Genomic DNA, 24,672 nt, shown 5'->3' with positions numbered 1-24,672 from the left:
AGTTCTAATGATCAGGGCACAGGCTGACACAGTTTAACATGAGAGCAACTGGAAACATAGGGACAGGAGGAGGCCATTCAGCCCCTCGAGCCCTCCCACCCTTCATTTGGACCATGGTTGATTTGTACCTCAACTCCATCCAGCAGCTATTGGCTCCGTATGCTTTTATACCCTTATCCAGCAAAAATCTATCAAACACAAATTTAAAATGAGTAATTGAACAAACATTTAGTGGTTTTGCTTTGTGGGAGAAAGGTCACACTTCAACCGCCCTTTGTGTGAGGAAGTGTTTCCTGAATTCTCTCCTGAATAATCTGGCTCTGATTTTAAGGGTATGTCCCCTTGTCCCAGGCTCACCCATCAGTGCAAAATCTTTCCCTCTACCTAATCTGTCAATTCCTTTCAAAATCCTAACAATTTAAATTAAAATGCTCCTTAATCTTCTCTATTCCAGGGAATATGATTGGCCTGAGCTAGGGAAGGTTACAGCCAGCCCAGGTACCAATTCCTGATCCTTATCTCGTGATTCCCATTGCAAATGTGTGCATGTGTATGCAGTTTGGGCTCAGCAGTGATGCCCCATGTGGTTGAATATCTTACTGGGGCTCGATTGCAGCCACCAATAAAGAATATCCACTTGGGTTAAAACTAGACAACAGTTTGGTATCTCCAACAGAAGTCTGTTCTCTGCCAAGAAGTGGTGGGTGAAAGGGAAAGCTGCCTGCCTTGTATCTGACAAGAACTCGCACTCTGCAGGTTAATGTTTAAAGAGGATGCAGGGAGTGTGGATTATTAACAGTGAGATCCTTGCAAACTGCTTCAGAGTTAGTCAGCTTCGCAATGAAACCTTTTGGCTGTTGCATCAAAATGGCTCTGTCTTTCCCTCATTGCTTGGACTGGCTGTCTGCTTGACGCACTTTATCCACTGGGTACTGTCGAATGAACATGTCACCCATCCATTACATGCTCACCCTGTCAGCAGCTTTGTCTGTTTGATGCAAATGGGGTGGCAGAAGGTAAATTTGGCTCCAGTGAAGGGAAAGTCATAGGTTTAGTGAGAAGATTGACAGTGATGTGCTGTCTGTGATATCATGTTTGAGATTATTGGAGAGGATGAAGAGGAGTGGAATCTGAGGGCAGCAAAGTGGATGAACAACTGGTTGAAAGGGAAGAAATGAGTAGATGTTGAACATTCAGTGTTTATTGGGTGTTAACTTATGAAGGAGATATTGTCTTTTGAGGGGATGTAGTGCAGCTTGTTGCCTGGACTGAAAGGGTTAAATTATGAGGACAGGCTCCACAGGCTAAGCTTGTAGTCCCTGAAGTATAGGAAATTAACAGGTGACCTAACTAAGCTGTTTACAGTAATTTAAAGGAGTTGATATGGAAGAGAGAGAACTGTTTCATCTGGTGGGGTCAGTCTAGAACAAGGGGAGGGAGGGAGGAAGCAGCAGAGATGGAAAAGATGTTTAATGTAGATAGGAAAAGGTCATTTCTTCTGATTGGCAGGGTCAGTGATTACCACTCGGATTGAAGGGAAGAGCTGGAAAGAACTTTATTGACACAGTGGGTTGTTGGGAGCATGAGGGGTGGAAGGTTTTATCAAAGCAGAGGCCATCACATTCTTTAAAAAGAGAAAAATTGTTTGTCACATCAGAAGGTGCAAGGCAGTAGGATTAATGATTTGATTGTGGTGTGAATGAGCCAGATGGTGTCCTGTAATATAACTACAGCTCCATGGGAGCCTGATGCCATGCACAAAGTTTTTGTAAATTGCTAATGTTGAGTCGTTCTCAGCTTAGCAGGGCCTACACAGTCTCAATGTGGCCTGAGGGCCTTTTTCACTGAAGGAATGGCAGGAATGTTGCAATACCCTTGGCACGTTACAGCAGCTGGTTTATCGTCTTAAAACAACTTCTAAGTTTGATTTTTATTGATTTTTCAAAGAAAAGAACAAATATACTTGTCGCCATGTAACACTGAGCTGGTTCTCATCAGACTGCCTGCTTTTTGCATGGGAGCTTGAGAGAGAGCAGGTTGATCATGTTTAAATCCTTCATTTTGATTGTACTTGCCATGGATTACCATCTTCAGGAGAGATGAAAATTGGAGGAAAAAATGATGAAACTGATCTTGGCATTCGCCTTAAATTGATGTTCCCAGGTTTTGTGGTAAAATAACGGTGAGGTGACCAGCTTTCACCATTATTATGGAGTAAATTGGACCACAACTTCAAGCGTCTTCATCTGTGCAGTTAAATGTAGAAGTCGGGAAGTTGCTGTCTGAATTGCTGACTATGATATAGAGACTCTACGCTGAAACACCTGAAGGGTGTGAAGTTGTGGTACTCAGTTAGGGCTTGTCCATGCCAGTGTAATTAAATGTTTAATGGCACTAAGTCTTAGTTATTGATGAGCAACCTCCCTGGCCCTGATAATTCACCTTTGGAAGTGTTGTTTCTCGTTGCCTCAAATGTTGGTTATTGTAGGAGTTTTCAAAAAAATGCAGCAATCGTATTTAATTTTTTTGTTTCTGTCTCTTTTGTCTCAATTTCATCCATCTTTTCCCCCTCTTTAATTTGCTGTCCTTACCTTATTTGGCATTAAATTAAATTTCTAGCTTCCACAAATCCTCATTCAGACTCTGCCTACCTCATTAACGATTCTTCAACCTGATGGGTTAAGGAGAGACACAGTTGTCTTTCCTGTTCTCACAGGTTCTAGCTAGCATGGACAAGATGGGCCGAATGGCCGCCTTCTGTGCTGTAACTTTTCTGTGGTTCTATGTCCTGTAGGTGTTGTGCTGTTTTGGATTTCTCATCGCTGCAAGTTCTAGTGCAAAGACTCAAAGCCTGTGGGTAACTGACAGTTAATGAACATTATTAATGGCATTATTTGTTCAGTACTGACTGCAAGCTCCTATAAATTGGGCATCCATCAAAAAGACATGTTAAGGTTTGAACCGCTAATAACTAATGATCAGGTTATGCAAAAAAAAAGTGTTTGAAACAAGCGATGTTTAGAAAAATAACTTGCAGCCTTCCAGGAGGAGCAGAAAAGCCTAGTTTCAAATAACCACCAAGGTGGTGGATCTTGTGTTTGCCGAGAGGTAAAATATGGGGATGTGCCTGTGGCTGCTTGCAGCCCCTCCATGGCAGAGTGTCTGTTGACAAGCTGGAAAGGCTTTAGGTGAAGCTACTTCTGATGTGGAGACAGGAAGTTAAAGCCCCTGACATTTATATTGTGGCCAAGGGTTTGCCTCCACAGGTCCCCTGACTGCCCGCTGCTCCCCTTCCACACTGGATTGTCTCTGTATTGTATTATCTGTAAATAACTTTAAAGAGCTCGGAATTAATTAGCTGGGAACTAATTGTTACGTCTCAGTGTTCCAGGGGCCACTTTTCACAGCTGCACCAGAGACACGTGATGTTTAACAGAACCAGTTCGAACTGGCCCTTCTCTTGTCTAAGTCAGCATGGCAGATATTAAACGTAAAGTGCTCTCATCTTTGCGAGCTCAAAGTGTGATTGTTACCAACTTCTCGGAGCCAAAAGACAAGAAGAACTCACAGCGGCCTCTGACTGCCAATGGAGTCGAGATGTGCAGAGAATAATGTCTCTCACAAGTAGCCCACGTACTTGCCTCTGAAACAAGAAAATCTCTCTGCCAAACTTGTTGAGCTCAACCTGTTTTTCTTGAACTGAGTCCTTAGGACAGTTTGGCCAGAGAAGCTGATCCTGTTTGTTTTTGTTAATTCCTGGGTCTTTTCTTAATGACACCTCAAGCTGTGTTTTTATTTAAAAACCAGGGTGGGTTTGCACTGAGAAGAACTTTGTGATATAAAAGGAAACCTCCCACAGTTTGTTTTCCCAGTGATCCTTTCCAAATCTCCCCAAGTTGTCCTTTTTGGTGAATCATTGAGTTTGTTACTCTGGACTGTACTCTGTGAACAGCCATGCCTTTTGTGTTCTGTAGACTGCCCACGCTGCCATGGCACCCGCTCTAGAGTTTGCTTGAGTTGTGTTTAGAGAAGCCAGTTAAATTTAGCAACCCCCCGTGGCAGTGGTAATAAGATTCCACCACACCCCCCACACCCCACCCCACTATGCTCCCCCAATCCAGGGCAATGCCAAGCTTCCCAATAAAGGTTTTGGATGTTTCTGTTGGGAGCTCTCTGCGGAAGGTGATTAACAACCCCACAACTGAAATTTCTGCAGCGGAAGAAAAACTCTTCAGCTGGTTGCAATGCAAATTTGCAAAGAGCATGAGTGGGTCGTTTTGAAAGGCAGGGGTTTGAACCTATTCCACACCTTGTGTCCACTCGTTTACGGAAATAAAGCTGAAATAGTGATTGATTTCTGAATTAATTCCGAGGGGGGGGTGGTCAGTGATGCGCGGGTGGAAAAGAAGGGCCATGTTGTGGTGTCTATCAGGAGGGTCCCTGTCTTGGGAGAGTGGGATCTGTCAAAGTGGAATCGCGCATGGTTATTGGGAGCAGCCTTCGTCATCTTAGGAGTGGTGCGCGCTTTTAGCGGGATGTGTTTTGGTTGAATTTCTGATGGATGTGGCCGAATGAGCGCTCCAGTCCCACGATGTGGGCCGCTGAAATGATGCTTGCTTTGGTGAGGTAGGGGTGGAGAGAAAGAAAGAGTGCAAATAAAGTCGTTCGTTGTTAGGTATTTGGAGTTTGCTAATTTCACTATTCCAGCAAAACAAACTGTTCCATGATTTCATGTGGTGCGAGCATCAAAGATCATGTTTAAAATGCTGGGAGTTTAACAACAAAGAGCTATTCCAGATGCAGCAGACTATATTTTCTCAGTTTTACAGCTTCCAAGCTACTTATTAGTTTAGACAGGCTTCTTCGACAAACCAGACAGCTGGTATGGCCAGTCCATGGACAAATAAATTACTCCAAACAAGCTGCCCTTTCATAGGAGTTATTTCAGTGAGCACGTTGTAATCTCCTCTTTATTAAAAAAAAGTCTGGCAGAAACTGGGGATGAGCTTGATTCTTCCCCATGGATAGACTGCTTATTCCAGATTGACAGGGTCTTCCAAGGGATGAAAGTATTCAAGTTTTTCTGATCGGTTTTCTCCATTGCTGTCCATCACGCAGGGAGCTGATGACTCCCTTTAAGGATGAGCCTCCTGTGGTGACATGAGCCTGAACTGTTGAATGCTTATAGGCTGTTCTTCAAGTGAAGGCATCGCAGCTGTGCTTGCATTACCCTCACTCAAAAGTATATCCCAGAAATTTGAACCCTACCTACATTTGCTGAATCGTGGTGCCCCTTTCTCTTGCCCTGGCTTAGTTCAGTGAATGTAGCAGAGTAGGTGTATCAAGCCTGGCATTTTCCTGGGCGGGGTGGGGAGGCGGATTCACATTCCTGACCTTTGAAGACAGAGAGAAATTTGTGTTCGGTGGGGATATCGAGGAATGTGGAGCCAAAAGTGGGTGAAGGGGAAGAAGTGCAGATCAACTATGATCTAGTTGAACAGCAGAGTAAGCCTGAGGGGCTGAATGGTCTCCTCCTGTACCTAATATTCCTATGAATGATGCTGAAAAGCTGCCAGTAGCGATGGGGTTATACTCCTCCAGGAAGAACCACTGTCTTCATGAGAAGAGAGAGAAGGCAGTTCAGAAAGACAAAGAATTATAAAATGGTCATTCCTGATGTCTTTTTAAGATTTATTTTTCCCATGGGAAGTGGGTGTCACTGGTTTAGCCAGCATTTTGTTGCGCGTCTCGAATTGCCACTGATATGGCGGTGGGGTGAGCCACCCTCTAGAACCACTGCAGACCATGTGGAACAGTCTGAGGCTACAACAGCAGCTTCACCATCTCAAATGCAATTAATTGGTGGATCCTAGTGGACTTGAGGCTGCTGAAATTTTTAATCTGCCTTGATCGGGACTCTTCCTGCACATTCCAACTCTCCTAATTCATTCTTTTGTTTCTGGCTCAGACTATATAGAGCCCTCTTTCATGATTTCCATTACCAATATATTCCTGTTTATCCTGTTGAATTATTTGTAGAAGACAACTTTGCACAAGATGTTGTCTCTTTGTCAAGCCTGGTTTCTCCATCTCCTCCTGTCTGACATGCGCAGAGTCCAGTGATGTTAAAGCTGAGATTGGGATGTGCCGCTGTTAAAGGGGGCACATCGCGAATTCCCATCTCACGAGCCTGTTCATTTTGAGTTTGTTGTGAATGCAGTTGCCCAGGATGATTATACACGATGTTTGAGTAACTGAGTCAGTGGGCCTTCCTTGCCTTCAGCTTTTTTTTGGGTGAGGGTTTTGGTGAGATACAACATGTTGTGCAAAGTTGGCTTCTGCAATAATTGAACAGGATAATCAATAAGGAATATATTGGTAATGGGAATCATGAAGGTGGGCTTCTAGAGGGCTCTACATAGTCTGAGCCAGAAACAAAAGATAAATTGGGAAAGTTGGAAAAGGTAACATGGATGTTTACCTTCCCAATCAATTGCAGCTGCCAGTAAGACTTCAGTCTGTATCTGTTTTATAACAAGGATATTCATCCTCACTGGTGACCACTTTGTCTCCTTGTGTAAACAAGAGAGGTTTCCAAATTGAAACTAATCCAGATTGATTTCTAATTTCCTGTGTAAACAGGTCTGTGGATTCCAACAGGAAGTTAGGGAAGAGGGATGAATCTTTTTAGAAACTGCAGTTTATCTTTTAATCTGCCAACCAAAGAGTTTTGATTTAACTGCTTGCTCTCCTTGACTGCAATTGGAGGAAGTAGAATCACATATATTGATGGTGTGGAAGGAGGCCATTAGGTCCATCAAGTCTGTACTGATCAAAAAAGAGCAATCCAGCCTAATCCCACTTTCCAGCACTTGGTCTGTCGCATTGTAGGTTAATACACTTCAAGTGCATATCAAGTGTTTTTGAAATGTAATAGCTCTGCCTTCACCACCCTTTGAGGTAGAACATACTAACCCCACCACCCTCTAGCTGAAAGAATTACTCCTTAACTTTCCTATAACCCTTCTACCAATCACTTGAAATCTGTGCCCCCTTGTTATTGCCTGCTTTGCTGAGAGAAATAGATCCTTCCGAGCCACTCTATTGAACCCCTTGGCCATTTTAAACCCCTCAATTAAATCTCCCCTCAGCCTCTCTCTTTAGTGTGATGTCCAACTGCATAGAAGGGAGAACTTATAACAGATTCTTCATTACAAAGTTTTCGAGGATTATATATATATATGTGTGTGTGTGTGTGTATGTACATATATATATATATATATATATATATATATCCAAGAACTCATCACCAGGCTGAAAAATGTCCACGTGAAGTTAGTGTGAGACTTGCAGTTTGGCCAAAGCAAGGCTTTCTAAGCCCCAGCTGGTACTGTTGGAGTTGACGGGTGAGCTTCTTGCTGCTGAGACCACACGACCTGTAAGGACGGGTGTCTGCAGGCAGATCTGGTGTTAAAATGGAAGTTAAGATCGGGATATTGTCATTTCACACGTGCGTGCAAAGTGACCCTAAATTGTACAGCGCCCTGGGCAGGGTTTAGCGAGCAGGGATGAAATGTGACAAGAGGATAAGAGATCAAAGAATGGCATTTTACACAGAAACAGGTGATCAAACTTAGAAGATAAAACCCCAGGTCCAGATGGTTTGCACAACATGCTTATGAAACAAAGTTGTGGAAGAGATAGCAGAGGCACCATTACATGGTTATTAAAATTCATTAAAAAAGGGAAAGATGCCAGGTGATTGGGGGAAAATGAACATGATTCCTATTATTCAATAATGGAGAAAGAGCAAGTCCAGGAAACTATAGACCAGTGTGCTTAATGTCACTGTCAAGAAAAAGAATGGAATATTAAAAGGTGCTTTAGAGAAACACCTAGAAACCAAAAATATAATGAAGAGTAGCGAGAATGGATTTCCCAAGGGAAGGCTGTGCTTGACAACCTTATTGAATTCCCTCAAAAAGTTATGGAAGGCATGAACAAGTGTCATGCACTGGATATAATATATTTAAATTTTCAGAAGACCTTCATCAAAATGCTGCACAGCAGGCTTGTAACCAAAGTCTCAGCATCTGGTTTCAGGGGCCAAGTAGCAGAATGGATAGAAAATTACAAGACACAGAGTAGGGATTGAAGGTAGCGACTCAGACTGGCAAAAAGTGGGAAATGGTGTTTCACAGGGATCGATGCTGGGAACGCTGTTGATTCTAATGATGTGGGTTTGAGAATTGGTTGGATCATTTCAAAATTTACAGCACACACCAAATGTGGGATGAGGGCAGGGGGTGGGATGTTGGGGGTGTGGGATGGATAGTTTGTACTGAGGAAGAATGCCACAAAATACCAAAAGATATTTTGGTGAACTTGCAGAATGGCTGTGCAATTGACAAATGAATTCTAGTACAGAACAGTGTGTGGTGGTGCATTTGTTAGAAAGAATGAGGAACAGATCACATAATCCTTGGATAATAAGAGTGTAAATGGCCTCAAGAAGCAAAATTATCTGGGGGCAGAAATACACAAATCACGAGAAGCTTATAACATGGGTTAATAAAGCCCTTTTTAAAAAAAAAGCATACAAAGCATTTCTAGAGGGATAGAATTGAAGAGGTAAACTTGGATGGAATCTTGATTTGGACGCACTTGGAGTATGATGGAGAGTCGTGTTCTCGATATTATAAAAAGGATAGAGGGGCACTGGAGAAGGTACAACACAAAAAAAAAAGATGCGCAAGGATGATTCCAGAATTGAGAGGGTGTACAAGGAAAGGCTGAACAGGCTGGGGCTCTTTGGCCTAGAGAAGGGAAAACTGCAGGATGATCTGATAGAGGTATTTAAAATTATGAAAGAGTTTGATAGAGGAGGTACAGAGAAAACGTTTCCACTTGTACAGAGTCTAAAACACAGGTCATCAATATAAGACAGTCATGACTCAATCCAGTTGGAAATTCAGAAAAACGTCTTCACCGCGAGTGGTTAGCATATAGAACTCAATACCATAGGGAGTAGTTGCGATTAATGGCATAAATGCATTTAATAGGAGGTTAGGTAAACATGAAGGAGAAAGGAGTAGAAGGATATGTTGATGGGGTTAGATGATGAATGTTGGGAAGAGGCTTGTGTGAGGCATAAACACCTGCATGGAGCAGTTGGGCCGAATGGCCTGTTTCTGCCCTGTCGGCACTCGTACAGGCTGAGGATGAGCAGGTGGATATTATGCTGAAGTTGTTTTCAAAGTTTATGATTGAGTCACTAGCTCCTAAGACTCAGCCCTTGTGTGATCATTGGAAAACCCTGACACGAATCTGGCAGGGTGAGGAGCCACACGTCAGGGGGCTGATGGAGCTTTCGAATCATTGAAAGGCCAGTGCGGAAGCAGCTCGAGTTTTCCTTCCCTCCCGAGCACTGCCATCCCTAAGGGCAGCAAACCGGAAGAGGAGTTAACAGTTTAAGCATGCTCCAGCTTTAGAATGGTCACGGGCAGAGTTTGGCTGATGTGACAAGATAGCAGAGGCCGATAATACTTGCAGAATTATTCATCACTGAATGCACTGAGCCAAGCTGAGACTTCATGGCTCATTCCTGACTCATAAGCACGTAGTAATCATGATGTGGCTGCTTTCCCTGCCAAGTGGGTCTGGGAGGTTATACAGACAGTCACTGATTGTAAGCATGCAACATTCTGACATTAACAGTTGTGTACAGTAAAATCATATTGATGAAAGCAAGATGCCTCGGGGTCAAGCCTCTACTTAGTTAGTGTCTTTTAGTGTAGGATGATTTGAAGCAACGAACTTTGCATTGGTCACTCTCAACATGAGCAAACTTTGATAAATATTATCAGCCTTGAGGCTGTTTTTTTTTTAAGAATAGTTAGATCTGACATAATGCTTCCAGTCTTCTGCCCATGCAGTTGTGAGGCTGGAGCTAGTGGTAGTTTCTGACAGGCAATGAGGATGTGTGTTACAGACTAGGATGGACCCTCTGGCCCTTCCATATATTAAATGTCCCCTCTCCCATGTTTGTTATTGGGTTCTCAGCAAACCCAGCTGCAGCACTGGGAACCTGGGAGGGTACGTCAGCTGCACAGGCAGGCTCAGCTTCGGTCCTTTTAAGCTGCTTCAAGTAACCCGGAGCCCTCGTCATATGTCTCAAGGTTGTATACGGGACTCCCGTGCTGTGCCTGACACACTTCTGACTGGCTAGGTGGACAAGACAGTTGATTTTGTGCTAAAGTGTGATGGGAACTGCTGCACTCCCTTTGCTGTGAGACTGCAGAAAGGTGAACCGTTAACTAAGTGAAGAAAATAATCAAGACAAGGAACGCTTACATTTGAAAGGGTTATTCTCGGTCATGACAAGTTCAACAATTTCAAAAGCACAGCCCTGACAGTTTTGTGCATCAATGGGGTGGGGTGTTTGTGTGTGTTTTTTTTTACAGTCTTGTGTACTTATTGAGGCAGAGAACTGCCAGTGCAAGGAGATGAGAAAGGAGAATCTTTGCGTCTGGTCATAAGTCACATGGTTCTCTGCTCACAGGGAGCACAGATAATGTACAAAGTGGACCCTTTCCTTGCATCACCTTGAACAGTGTGCAGCAGTACCTCTCTCCTCTTTCCCAAGTGCATGTTCAGCAATTTTAAAAATAGAGAGATATTTTGAATCTACGCTCTGGTATTCGAGGAGGAGCTAGGGGAACTCTTAAAGGATCAGGGGCCCTGGGGTCTGGACATGCTTATGGAACCCGTGCGTGGCCCTGAGCCCTGGTCATGTGGCCCATGAAGCTCAGTTCACTCATTTCTGTCTGTGTTTGTGTTTTTGTGTCTGCTAGTTTGTATTGTTTCAGTTCTGAAGGGGCCTGCAGATTTGTCGCCTCATCACTGGATAAAAACAAAATCAGGGCATCAAAATCTGTTGGCGTCGACAAGTTGAACATGTATGGAAGTTGGCTGTCCCTCGTGGCACTCACTTTGCTAGCTCCTGGTGAGGATAAGCAGGGAAAGCCAATCCTCACGGCGCTGTCATTAGAGATTCAGTGAGATGTTGTGGGAATTGAACGGAGCCACTAAGACTGAGATTTTATCCAGAATTGGATATCCAGAAGAGGATTTTGAGCTGCAAAAGAGGCTGATGACGTAGTGATGGGCTAGGGGTTTGTCACTGACGGGGCATTATGTGGTGCCCTATGAAGTGGAACCACGTGAGTATATATATTGGCACAATATCCATATAGCATATTGATGCCAACAGAGAGAATAAACCAGACAATGTTGCTCGGTACCAGTGCCAGTTTTACCACACAAAGTGTAATTTTAATTTTTTTGTTTCCCAACGTCACTGGCTATCTCCCGGCTAAAAGGTGAGCTGGCAGCCCTGTCCCATAACTCTCCTGTCACCCCTGTGATACCACTGGCGTAAACTTCAAGGTACTTCTCAGGGAGGCGAGAGACTGCTCCATAAATGGGGGCTGTTTTTCACCTTGGTTTGTGGTGAAATTCCTGCGCAGTATTTCACCACTTTAGCTGGCAGAGTTGAACCTTGAATGCTGTGTCTCAGAAAAATTCTCTTGGCTCATCCATGAGCTGCTGATATCTTGGAGAAAGGCAGGAATGTAACAATTGGAAAGCAGGTGTTCAGAACCTTCAGATTCTGGTCAGAATCAGTCTCCGTACAGAGATCTCGGCCACGTCAAAAACTGTTAGCAGCCGTTTACATTCATCTCTTCGTTACAGTTAGTGTTGAGGACGTTCAGGATTTCTACCAGTTCAGTGAGTGCTTGTCACAGAATCTAATGCTTTTTTCCCTGTGGCTTCCTGGTTCGCTTTCTGATCCCTTTGTGTATGACAGCCAGAATAAATTGCATTTATATAACGCCTTTAAAGGAATAAAATCTCCCAAGGCCCTTCACAGGTGTGTTATCAGGTGGAATTTGACACCAAAGCAGATGAGGAGATAATAGGACAGATGAGCAAAAGTTTGGTCAAAGAGGCATGTTTTAAGGAGTGTCTTAAAGGAGGAGAGTGATGGAGAGGCGTAGGAAGGGAATTCTAGAACTTGAAGACCTCGGCAGTTGAAGACATGGATGGGGGCGATTAGAATTGGGCAAGCTGAGGAGGCCAGCATTGGGAGAGCAAAGATAGTTGGGAGGATTGTTGGGCTGGGGGAGATTACTGGGATGGGGGAGGTGTGAAGCCATGGAAGGAGTTGAAAATAAGGGAGAATTTTTCAAGTTGAGGCTTTGCTTAACTGGGAGCCAGCATAGGTCAGCAGTAACAGGAATAATGGGTGAACGGTACTTAATGTGAGTTAGGCTCTGGGCAGCAGAGTTTTCCATGACCCTGCTTTTATGGAGGGTGGAAAATGGAAGGTCAGCCAGGAGAGCATTGGAATTGTCAAGTCCAGAGGCATGGATGACAGCACACTTCCCAGGCACCTGTGCCATCACTGTGAGTGTTATTTAAAGGTGCAGTAGTGAAGTGTAATGTGTGAGCATCATTCCTGTAAGAGCTGGAGTTGTGGTGATGGCCTCCGTGGGAGTGTGTTTGCACAGCGACTGCCACCACTGGCATTTAGCTTAAAAGCAAGAGTGTGCATCAATGTGTGTGTATATATATATATATATATATATAGCTAATCTTCAGAATGATGAAATCTCACTGCTTGGCCGGTGAGTATTCAGTGAGTTCCTAGCCAGAGGCTTCTCCCATCTCGACATCAATCGCCCAGCCTGTGCTGCATTCGTGCGGCAGTGCTTGGCATTGCAGCTTGCCTAGCCGACGGGTGCTGAGGCTGATTTCTGAACACAACGCCCCCACTCCCCTGAACCACCACCCTCGCCCCCAGACTTCCATATCATTATCCAGTGCCCCATGCTGGAATGTCATGGTTTGCTGACAGCTTTCTGCACAGTCATAGTCTGTCAGCAGTTAGCGTGTGGCCTTACGGTTCATTTACCAGACATGTCCTGATGTTCTTGGAGCCTCAACCCAACCACGAGTCAACAACTTAGTGACGGGAGGTAGGAAATGAGCCAGATTGAAGATTAAAAGAGCTGCGCTATTCACAGGTCCATCATAAACTCATGATATTGGTCACTTGTGAGGCCATCTCCCAGACAAACATTTCCATACCTTTGCACCTTGTGTCTGACAAAAGCAGCATTTGTTCTGAAGTTGAATTCTTCACTAGATTTTTTTAATGTGTTAACTGAAATGTTGTCTTCATTCACAGCTTCAACATTTCCACCTAATCGCTTCTTGTGAGCTGGCAGCTCAATGAGACTGGAGCACAAATGGTGATACATCGGGCCGTCCGCTCAGAGCAGAAGCAGTAGTGGAATGATCAGCTGCGTTCACTTGGTGTTCTGGGCTGTGCTTGGCCTGGTGTCTCTTTCCATGGCACGGCCAGCACTGACCTTCCCAGATCAAGGTAAGAAATCCGATTTCATTGTGCTGCTCAAGTAATGGGGGTGAGGACAGTTTCTGTTTCAGGCACCCACTGTCTGCATCAAAGAATCTCAGAATAGTGTGGTCAGAAACTCCATCTCCTCTTGCCTTTCAATGTTATTCAGCGACACTCTCAGATCTTCTACTCAGTGGGGAACACTATTGTCACGGACACAGAAGGTTGTGGGTTTGAGCCCCACTCTTGAGACTTGAGTCTGTAATCAGGCTGATGTTCCAGTGCAGTACTGGGGGAATGCTGCACTGTCAGATGTTCTGCCTTCCAGATGAGATGTTAAACTGAGTTTTTTTTTGACTGCCCAACTCTACTGAGCAGAAAAGATCTGACAGCCACTATTTTAAAGAAGAGCAGGGTTACTTCGCCCCAGTGTCCTGGTCCGTACTTATTCCTCAATCAACATCACATAAAGCAGATTATCTGGCCATCATCACTTTGTTGTTTGTTGGAGCTTGCTGAGAGCAAATTGGCTGCTGCATGTGCTACATTACATCAATAAGTACGCTTGAAAAAGTACTTCATTGGTTGTAAAGCACTGTGGGACTTCTTGAGGTTGTGAAAAGACTGACATAGATGCAAGTCTGACTTTCTTTCTGAACCAGTGGGAGCGTTTCCACTCCTTACACCAAACATGCAGTTTGGTGTGAATTCCAGTTGATGCAGTTCTACACTGTTGGCTCCTTTTGATTGGCACGAGAGGAGTGTATGTGCAGAAAAAGGGGTAAGACAATTGGAAAACAAATTTGCTGAGGAGACTGTAGTGTGCAGGGACGTACTAGTACTGGCGTACTATATCACTGTTGGTATTTCACATGCAAAGTGAAAAGCTGGCTGATCTTTCAATTGCTTTCATTTCCCCTTTGTTCTTTCTCACTTTTTAAGCATGTTGGCCTTGACTTCGGCCAAACTGCCCTTGGCGCCTCCATAGGAAGCTAATCTGGATATGATGACCAGGCAGTGCCTTGTAGAGCAGGATTTGCTCTTCACTTGATTGGCAGTGTGTTTCCCTTATTTTTGCCCTTTGCTTGAGAGGAATCACCTGAGAGGGAGATTCTCAACCGGGCTGAGAATGAAGGGCTCGAGGCCCCATTGGTGGAGTTAGAAGCGGTAGATGTTTGGAGTTGAGGCTGACTCCGGGGCATCCACTGCTGATGGTTTAAGACTGTAGTAGAAGGAGACCATCCCTTCAGTTGCCAAGCCCTAAGCTTTGTTATTATCTCCCTAAACCCTCTCTCCTTTTTAGAACGCTTCTTAAAGCATACCTCCTAAACCAAGTTTTTTGATCTTTTGCCCGAATGTTTCCATCTGTGGCTCACTGCCAGATATGTCTGATGACACATTTGTGAAAATGTTATCACTTTGAATTCATTTTCTTCTGCCTGGTTACCTCTCGTGTCCCACCAAGGATCTATCCTGGCCCCCACTTATTTCTTATAGAAACATAAAAACTAGGAGCAGGAGTAGCTCATTCAGCCCTTTGAGACTGCTCCGCCATTCATTATGATCATGGCTGATCATCCAACTCAATAGCCTGCTCCCGCTTTCTCCCCATACCCTTTGATCCCTTTCGCCCCAAGAGCTATATCTAACTCCTTCTTGAAAACATACAATGTTTTGGTCTCAACTACTTTCTGTGGTAACGAACTCCACAGGCTCACCACTCTCTGGATGAAGAAATTTCTCCTCATCTCAGTCCTAAATGGTCTATCCCGTATCCTCAAACTGTGACCCCTGGTTCTGGACTCCCCCACCATCGGGAACATCCTTCCTGTATCTACCCTGTCTAGTTCACACACATCACCAGCTCGCCTCCGTCACAGCAGCGGTAGCAATAGTCCTCATGCATTTTTCTGACATCTATTTTGGTCATCCAAAACTCTGTTGCCCGTGTCTTAACTTGCAGCGAGTCCCATTCCCGTATCACCCTTACACTGGCTAATCTACAATGGCTTCTGGTTGAGCAATGTCTTGATTTTGACACTCCCATCCTTACTTTCAAATCCGTCCACAGCTTCACCCCTCTCGGTCTCTGTAATCGCCTCCAGCCCCACAACCCTCGGAGATATCTGCACTCTCTCTCATTCTGGCCTCTTGCGCACCCCCAGTTTTCATTACCCCACCATTGTTGGCTGTGCCTTCTGTTGCATAGGCCCTAAGCTCTGGAATTCCCTCCCTTAGACCCTCAGTCTTTTCTCCCTCATTCCTCCTTGAAGACAATCCTTAAAATTTAATTCTTTGACCAAGCTTTTGTTCTCCTGATCTAATATCTCCTTATGTGGCTCAGTGTCATAATTGGTTTTAAAATGCTCCTGCAAAGTGTTCCTTTACGTGAAAGGCCCCGTATAGCTGAGCGGTTGATGTTGTGAGACACCGAGATAAGGCAATTAGCCGTAGTCCACAAGGGACCGTAGGCATCTCTCTCCACAATTGGTTAGAGTGCTTAAGGGGCATCACTCCACATCAAACGTGGGACAAGGTAGGGAGGCAGTCCTGCATGTACTACCACAGGCGGTACAGGGATCGAACCTGTGCCATTGGCATCATTCTGCACCACGTTTGCCATTCAGCCAACTGAGCACATCGACCCCCACCGCATTCAAGATGCCATATAAATGCAAGTTGTTGTTCTGTGTTCATCCGTGTAGAATATGATTGGTTCAGACGAGAAAAGAATTTTCGCCTCCTTAGATGCTTCGAGGAGTGAATCTTTCTCCCATCACACAGTTTGCCTCAGCTACCCATTTTCCTTGGTGACTTTTGGACTAATTAGCAAAAGAGAAGCACGGGAGAGTCAGGGAGAATTATTTTTCCACAGTGAGTTACCCTGATCTGGAATACATGGTGGAAGCAGGTTCAATAGTAACTTTCAACATGGATACACAGATGTAGATAAATACTTGAAGGGGAAAAGTTTACATAGGAAAGAGCAAGGAGAAGGAGACGAATCAGATAGCTCCTGGAAAAAGATGGGCACAATGAACTGAATGGCTTCTATCTGCATTGCATCATTCTGTGACTTAGGTCAAAGTCTCTCTGTGGCGGTCTCCAAATGCAGAGTTGGTAAAGAAGTGTCTGGACAGCAGAATGGGGGTGCACTATTCCCCAACTTCAGGCTTCTGCCCTGCACGGTGAGGCTCTGTGCTTGCCACAGGGGTGGCCAGTGGGTAGTGTCCTACTTGGTGGTACTGTGCTTGGGCAGCTGGCACAGTAAGACTAGCCTCTTCACCTCAGATTGATTTAAAATATTGACTGTGCAGATGTCTCCTTGAAACTCAGTGCTGCATGTTTTGAAGTGCCTGAGCATTTGGGATGTGGTGCTGAGCTAGACTTAAAGTGACAGGTAGGAAAACGCCCACATACTGGCTGTGATTCAGACATGCCTGACATTACAAGCTCTTCATTCACCCTGACACACACTGTCTGGTTACTGGCACTTTGTGGGGCGCGAAAGCCATAACGATCCTACAAGTTACAATTTCAAAATGAAATTATAGGATGTCATAAAACTGCTATAACTGTTCCAGACACAGTGCTTTATTTAACTCTGGAAATAAAATGAACGTGGATGATGTGTACCCCTATAAACTATGTCAGCTGTGGCTCCGTTGGTACAGCTCTAGCCCCTGAGTCAGAATCTTGTGGGTTGAATTTCCACTCCTGAGGTTTGAGAACGTAGCCATGAATGTGGGCCCAGTCTGCCCCCTCCCCAGGTCGACGTAAAGGATCCCAGGCACTCTTTCAAAGAGCAGGGGGGGTTATCCCTGGTGTCATGACCAATATTTATCCCTGAATCAACATCAAAAAAAACATTGTCTGGCCACGATAACTGCTTATTAAATCTTCCATCATCTAACATTGTGGGAGCTTGCTGTGCACAAATTGGCTGCTGTGTTTTCTCCATCCAACAGTGACCAGTGACAACATTTCAGAAGTACTTCATTGGCTGTACCGAGCTCTGGGGTGTCCTGAGGTTGTAAAAAGCACTATAAAAATGCAAGTCTGTCTTCCTTTGAAATGCTTATGTGTCATTCAGGAGCAAGGCAGCCCTCTGGGACCTTCAGTTACTGGTGACCGTTTGTAAAAAAAAAAAAGCTCTGGTTGTCCCTGCTTTTAAAATTGGTTGCAAATTGAAGCCTTGTTGTTTCAGACAGGATTTCTCTATATGAGACCCAGGCCTGAGATGAACCTCTGTGCTGTTGATGAGCAGAGATTACTGGTGGGTATGAATGTTATTCCGTGACCTTTGCGAAATACTGATACGCTGCCTCCCTGCCAAACTCAGCGTCATTCAGGCAAATTGTTTCCAGGTGATGCTGCATGAAGACTTGAAGATGCTAGGGTAGGATGTGGCATACACACTCAGTGATTTCACTCTGAGTCACCACTATTCCTTATTTTGGGAAAGATGTGCACAAATCAAGCAACCTCCTTCGAGCACCACAACTGGAAAGCTGTCCACATCTGGAGTAATGTGTACAGTTCTGGGCATTGCATCTTACAACGGAGCCTTGGAAGGAGTGCAGCACAGATTTGCCAGAATGTTAGTTCATAAGAGATGAAATAAGTTGGATTTCTATTCCCTGGAATATGTAAGATTAAGTATTGATTTGATTGGGGTTCTTGGGAATTTGAATTGAATTGATAGGCTAGAGAGAAACTATTCCAAGTAGTGGGGGAAGCCCCAGACAAATGGATATAATCGAAAAACTGAGTCCAGCCATTTAAGAGAGAAAGTAGGAAATGTTTATTCAATTCTCCCACAAAAACCAGGAGATGCTCACTGAATCATTTTCAATCTGACAGAGATCGACTTTTGTGAGTGAAGGATATAGAAGGATATGAAGCAAAGGCAGGTGGATGGAGTTGAGATTGCGATCAACTGTCATCCCATTGAAGGGTGGAGCAGGCTTGAGGGGCTGAGTGGCCTACCCCTCTTCCTATGTTCCTAGATAGAGAGCAACGCTTCCTCTACACTGTCCCCATCAAACACATCCAGGGCAGGTACAGCATGAGGTTAGATATGGAGTAAAGCTCCCTCTTCACTGTACCCATCAAACATTGCCAGGACAGGGACAACAAAAAAGCCAAATAGTGGAGTTGCTGGAAACCTGAAATAAAAGCAGAAAATGCTGCAAACATTCAGTAGGTGGGGAGAGATCAGACAAGAGTTCACATTTTAGAGCTTTCATCAGGTCTGGGGAGTTTGAGGTGCAGCAGGTTTTAGGCAAGAACAGAGAGAGGGAAATGGAGGAGGGTGGAACAAAAGGGAAGAGCTGTGATGAAGTGGAAAGCAGGGGGGATAAGAAAAGGGGGTGGTAATGGGACAGGCAATTTCAAGGTGTTGGGGGTGGGGGAGTTGAAGGTGCAGGTTGGGGCCAGTCGGAGCTGGGGTTGTAAGATACACTCCTTATTAAAGAAACTCAGCATGGCATTTGATGCCTCACAAAGGAAAAAGAAAGACCTTCCATTTATGGAGTAGAAACTATTCCTCCTTACTTACTCTATTCAAACCTTCTAGAATTTAGAGCACCTTAATTTAATGTCCCTTAAACCCTTTGCTCTAAGGAGAGCAATCCTAGATTCTCTGGTCTCTGCACCCAAGTAAAATTCCTCATCTTTGGTACCATTCTAGTAAGTCTGCCTGAATCACAGAATGATAGAGCACAGAAGGAGACTACTCAGCCCATCATGTCTGGCACTGTTGGCAATTCTGCACTCGGACTGCCTGCTCTTGCTATCGCCCACTACACCCTCTGCAGGAAAATGTTAAATACCTCACTGGTTTGGCTTGGTTGCCCTTTACTTGTATGGCCTTCAGGCTTGATGAGGTTTCACCTAGTCTTAGCGTGATTGGAGATAATCAGTATTTTGTTTTTCTTGAAATTATTTATTTAGAACTGCATATATCAAAGACCTCATAGTAAGTGCATTGCTCTCTGGACACAGACTGTTCTGGCTCCTTTGGAGGTCTTGGTCAGCTGACACTGATGTCATACTTAGATCATCATTAAGACCATTGTCTAATGAACATAACCATTAACCTTTCACTCTACGTTCCCTGCATTTGGAAATGACCTTGTTTTGGAAAGATTAGCCTAAAAGGGCGCTTGAAAGAAAAGAAGTTTGCTGGCTTAATGCCTGGTCAGTGGTATGTGGGTGATCTCAACCAGTGTAATTGAAGGACTGCTGAAACATTGGTGCCCAGGCTAGAGGAGGACAAATCAGGTTAAACGGCTCCTCTAAATAACCATTCATTGTGGCCACATGAATGGACACTGGTGAAAGGCAGGCTTTGATTCATTTACAACGTTGAGGCTTGCACATGAAGAAATGCCACATGCCAAGGTAATGGAGCGCAGACAGTGCCGTCGGAGCGTACGATAGCAAAAGGCAGTACCATCAGCAGGGATGGACCACTTCTACAACCAAATAGCCCCTTGCACCAGTGGAACTGTAACCCCATGCAGGGAAGCAATCCCTTCAGGAAAGAAAGGGAGAATTGAAAGGGTGGCGAGAGGAGGAGAAACTGAGGTTGCAAATAAAAGTTAGGCCGTGTTCAGTCCTGCAAGAGGCATCCAGTCATCACTGCTCCCTTGGTGCTGAGTAAATATTTAGCAGCCCTGGATTTATTGGGCTCCGTGTGTAATGGTTTTCTGTCACTGCTATGGCCCTTGGCCACTTCTCGAGGGATCAGGAAGGCTGGGATCGGCCTCAGTCCGGCTGCTATGCTGGCCGTCCCATTGCCTGAGGCCAGGGCAACAGGAAGCAATGACTGACGTTGTGTGTCTGGAGCCGTGATTAATTGACCAGCTCCAGGGGAATGGGAGGTGGGAGTCACCGATTTATTATCACACAGAGTGGGTCCAAGGGTTAAAGGTTAACTTTGACAGCTGGGGAAATGTTTTCACAGAGCAATTCCTGCAGAGGGAGGAGAGAGGGAGACCAGATGAGACAGTGACATTTCTTATCTGCTTAGGAAAGAAATATAGGAAGCTTTCTGTCCAGCCAGACACTGAATGACAAGAAAATTAAACAGGAGGTTATCACAAATTCAGCAGCTAAACTTTACAAACTCAGTAAATAATTCAATATTCTTACTTGGGTTGTCATAACAAACGGAATTAAAATTCTAAGAACATTTTAAGTTTACCTTCCCTTCTGCCTGATAATTACTGGACATATTTTGATGGAAGCCTACCAAAGAATTAAAATTTGATTTCCCATGTATGAGGTCCCGATTTGTAGCTTATAAAACTTCCACAAGAAGCCTGCAGCCCACCAAGTGTCTTTATTAGGCCCTTTCTTGCTTAATCCTTTTTCATACTTATCCTTTTCTTGCCCCTCTGCCATCCTCTATTTCCAGGGTGAATGAATTTGGTGCCTTCTACTCCATTTTGTCAATGTGGCCGGGGATGCAACAGGGAGGTGAGGGACTCTGGGATTGGGATTCATGAGGGAGTGAGGGACTCAGAGATTAGGAATCAGGAGGGATTCAGGGTCTCTGGGATTTGGAATCGTGAGGGACTCTGGGATTTGGATTCATGAGGGAGTGAGGGACTTGGAGATTTGGAATCATGAGGGAGCGAGGGACTCGGATTTGGATTCATGAGGGAGTGAGGGACTCAGAGATTAGGAATCAGGAGGGATTCAGGGTCTCTGGGATTTGGAATCGTGAGGGACTCTGGGATTTGGATTCATGAGGGAGTGAGGGACTTGGAGATTTGGAATCATGAGGGAGTGAGGGACTCTGGGATTTGGAATAATGAGGGAGCCAGGGACTCTGGGATTGGGAATCATGAGGATGCTGGGATTGGGAATCACGAGAGAGTGAGGATCTCCAGGACTGGGATGGCCTCTTTTTGAAGCATTGCAATCCTGTTCTATTCTTAAGAAGGCGGCTTATTTCTCCTGAGTTTGTCTTTCATATATCAGTCTTTAGGCAGTGAAATGTTGAAAAAGAGTCCATGATATTCTTCGGGAAACTGCAGATAGCCAAGCCTGGGGAGAGTGATGCCAAAATGAGCCTCTAGCTCTATACTTTTGATGTCTGCTTTGAATTCCATGTACTGTAAACATTGGATGGCTCAGATTGCAATATTGTTGGTGGTTTTTGCAGGCTGGTTTTTCAAATATTGCCCAAGCCTTTCAGATGTTTCATATTTAAACAGTATTTTGGTCACAAACACTCTGCTTTTTGAGTCTGTCCTTATGTGGGTTGACCTGCCCTTTATAGAGATATCCCTTTTTAACTCATTCATGCATCTTTTACCTCCTAGACTTGCCATTCCAACACTGTCCTGGTCAGCCTCCCATGTTCCACGCAATAACAATTTGAGCTTATCCAAAACTCTGCTGCCCATGTCGTAGTACACACCATCACCCCTGTGCTTGCTGACCTACGTTGGCTCCCGGTCCAGCAACGCCTCGATTTTAAAATTCTCACCCCTCATTTTCAAATGCCTCCAGAGCCTCAACCCTTTCTATCTCTGTAACCTCTTCCAGCCCTGAGATCTCTGAGCTCCTCTAATTCTGGCCTCTTGCAAATCCTCGATCTTATTTATTCCACCATTGGCGGCCATGCATTCAGAGTCCAAAGCTCTGGAATTCCCTCCCTAAACCTCTCCACCTCTCCTCTTTAAATACGCTCGTTAAAAACCACCTCTTCCCTGTTGTAATATCTTCGTATGTGTCTTGGTGTCAAAATTTGTTCGGTAACACTCGGGGGCAGCATCTTGGGCTGTTTCACTATGGTTGTTGTTTACCAGAAGAAACTCTTGTTGCTTCGGTGTAGATTGCATTTTCAAGCAAATGCCGTTCTGAACTGAAGGTTACTTTCGGGCCTATGGTAAATGGGTGATGGGATACATGGGCGATCTGAATTCGCTGCTGAACAGTGATCAACAACACTGATGATTTTCAAACCAGAATCAGGCAGGGTCTGTAACTCAGATCACATCTTAATCGTGGAAAGGGCATGAGGTGTTAAGAGGAGACTTAAATTTGTATATGTGAGGGGATTTGTCAAAGGAGATATTGAGATGTGTTGATTAGCATAGCCTTTCTGGATGTGTATTGCTGCAACCTTCCTCAGTTACCTTTACTCTGTCTTCTTCACTCTAAATATATCATGGCATTCCCTCTTTTTTTTTCTCCAAATTGAAACCATCTTGAAAAGTCCTGGACTGGATTGTCTGGAGTATGTTGATGTTGCAGGGTCATCAAGTCCAGGCTTAGGTGTCCAATGTGTTTTCTGATTTAGAGAATCCCACCTTAATGCCAGGGAAGTGGAAGGTACATCTTGGTGGAAAAGGAATGGGTTTATAGGCTGGAATGATCTTCCTTGTTTCAATTCCTTTTGCCTACTTTTTACCCCCCCCCCCCCCCCTGCATTGTTTCTATGAGGAGCATGAAGATACCCCTCGGTAAAGGACATCTCAATCGAGCTAAATTCTGCAACCGTTCCTCAGGAAGTGAATTGCACGTGTCCATCAGTCTGTGGAGTGGTGTTGGAGGGGTGGCTTTTGGTGGCAGTGGGAAGCTTGGCGGGGTTAGGGTTTGTTGGGAGGTGGGGGGAGCAGGAACATTTCTCCAGGTTTGTAAATCTCAGTTTCCTTTGCAGCGCTAAAACCTGCTGCCTTATCCTGATGGCAAACCCATGGAAAGTCATTTTGTGTCAGTCAAGGAACTGTGCCTGTGGCAATAACTATCTCTCAGGGTCCTGCACTGTGGGTGCAAGCTCAGGTCTTAGAGCATTGGAAATACAGCCTCTCAAGAGAGCAGTTCGAACCTTCACACACAGGTTTACGGGAATGTGGGACACTCACTCGCCTACAAAATAGAGTTGATGTGAGCTCGATTTCGACCGTTATCAATCTGACATCAACAGATTTTCTCAAGCTGAAGGCAGCTAAGAGATATGGAGCTCAGGCAGGTGGACAGAGTTAGGATACGGATGAGATTATTGAACGACAGAGCAGGCTCAAAGAGCTGAATGACCTCCTGTTCCTATGTCTATGTGGGGCTATATGAATGTGCAGTTTGGGATTGAGAACTACATTGAACAAGAGAATGCCCAGACCAGGCCGGAGAACATTGTGCAGCTACAATCTGAACTACTGAAGCAGTCAGTGTTTCAAATCCTTTCCATTTGCAGTGCACCAGCCTTTACATATTCCTTTGCAAAAGGAATCTCCAGATAACCTTGCACATAGAGAGAGAGGAGAGAAGAACTTCCCTCAGGACGCCCTGTGGCACTTGATGGCCAACGACGTATGTCTGCAGCATAGTCACTGTTGTAATGCGGGAAACGTGGCAGCCAATCTGCACACAGCAAGATCCCAAAGAACAATATGATGAATTAGCAGACCCGGGGTGAAAGTGTAATCCACTGAGCCATGGATGGAGTGGAAATAACAGGGCAGGAAGTGTTGCAGTTAGTTTCCTTGCTGCCTGGCTGTGAATGATGAAGAGACCGTGCTGCAATCAAACACATTGATATTGAGCTGGCTGCTTAAAGTGACTAATGGCGATTGTGGCCAGGTTTGTCTGTTATCAAGTGCAAGCTTTCAAACGGTTTGGAACATGTTTACGGAAGGAGATTAGTTGTAACAGCAAATTTGACAAGAAAGTTTTTGCCCTTGTTAGATTAATAGTTGATGAATAGGTGAGCCCTCAGTACAGGGGCTTAGCGAAGGCATGCTTAATCATGCTAACTGCAGTTAGACTGTTGACATTGAGGACTGGACATCTGTTGATTACAGTATCCAAGTATATCATGTTTCTGTATATTCTGCTCCACAGACACACCGTGTAACAAATAGAATGTAGTCCCAGTGCCTGATAAGCAAATTCAGCTGAATCCTGTGGACACATGGAAACTTGCACATAGGCTTGTGTCACTCTCAGCCTGGGCACTATGGCAGCATTCAGACTTCTGGTTTGGGTCCATTCTCCAGATAAACTTGCCCAATTTATGGACCTCCTAAAGAAAGGAAGGCCTGCGTTTATATAGCGCCCTTCACGACCTCCCGAAGCGCTTGACAGCCAGTGAAGTACCCGTGAAGCTATGTAGGAAATGTGGCAGCCTCAGCTGGGCACAGTGACTGTGCTGCCCTTCACAGTTTATAAGCCAACATGTGGCCTCTGCTGAGGCTCTGGAAATGGCCCCTTGAGGATGGGTAGCAAGCAGG

General features: G+C 44.8%; 1 protein-coding gene across 2 annotated transcripts in view; it reads left to right on the top strand.

The window, feature by feature from the left end:
• Positions 1-13,251: 13,251 nt before the first annotated feature.
• Positions 13,252-24,672, top strand: part of LOC144694887 (fibroblast growth factor receptor 1-like) — a 92,465-nt gene continuing 81,044 nt past the window's right edge. For both annotated transcript variants that reach the window (XM_078565618.1, XM_078565617.1), the window contains exon 1: positions 13,252-13,450. In XM_078565618.1, coding sequence (XP_078421744.1) covers positions 13,360-13,450 — 91 coding nt within the window. In that variant the 5' untranslated portion in view covers positions 13,252-13,359. The remainder of the gene's footprint in view (positions 13,451-24,672) is intronic.

Source organism: Cetorhinus maximus, chromosome 20 (assembly GCF_964194155.1).
Source record: "Cetorhinus maximus chromosome 20, sCetMax3.hap1.1, whole genome shotgun sequence".
Taxonomy (NCBI): domain Eukaryota; kingdom Metazoa; phylum Chordata; class Chondrichthyes; order Lamniformes; family Cetorhinidae; genus Cetorhinus; species Cetorhinus maximus.
The sequence above is the reverse complement of the archived record's forward strand: the minus strand, read 5'-3'. Positions and strand labels throughout refer to the sequence as shown.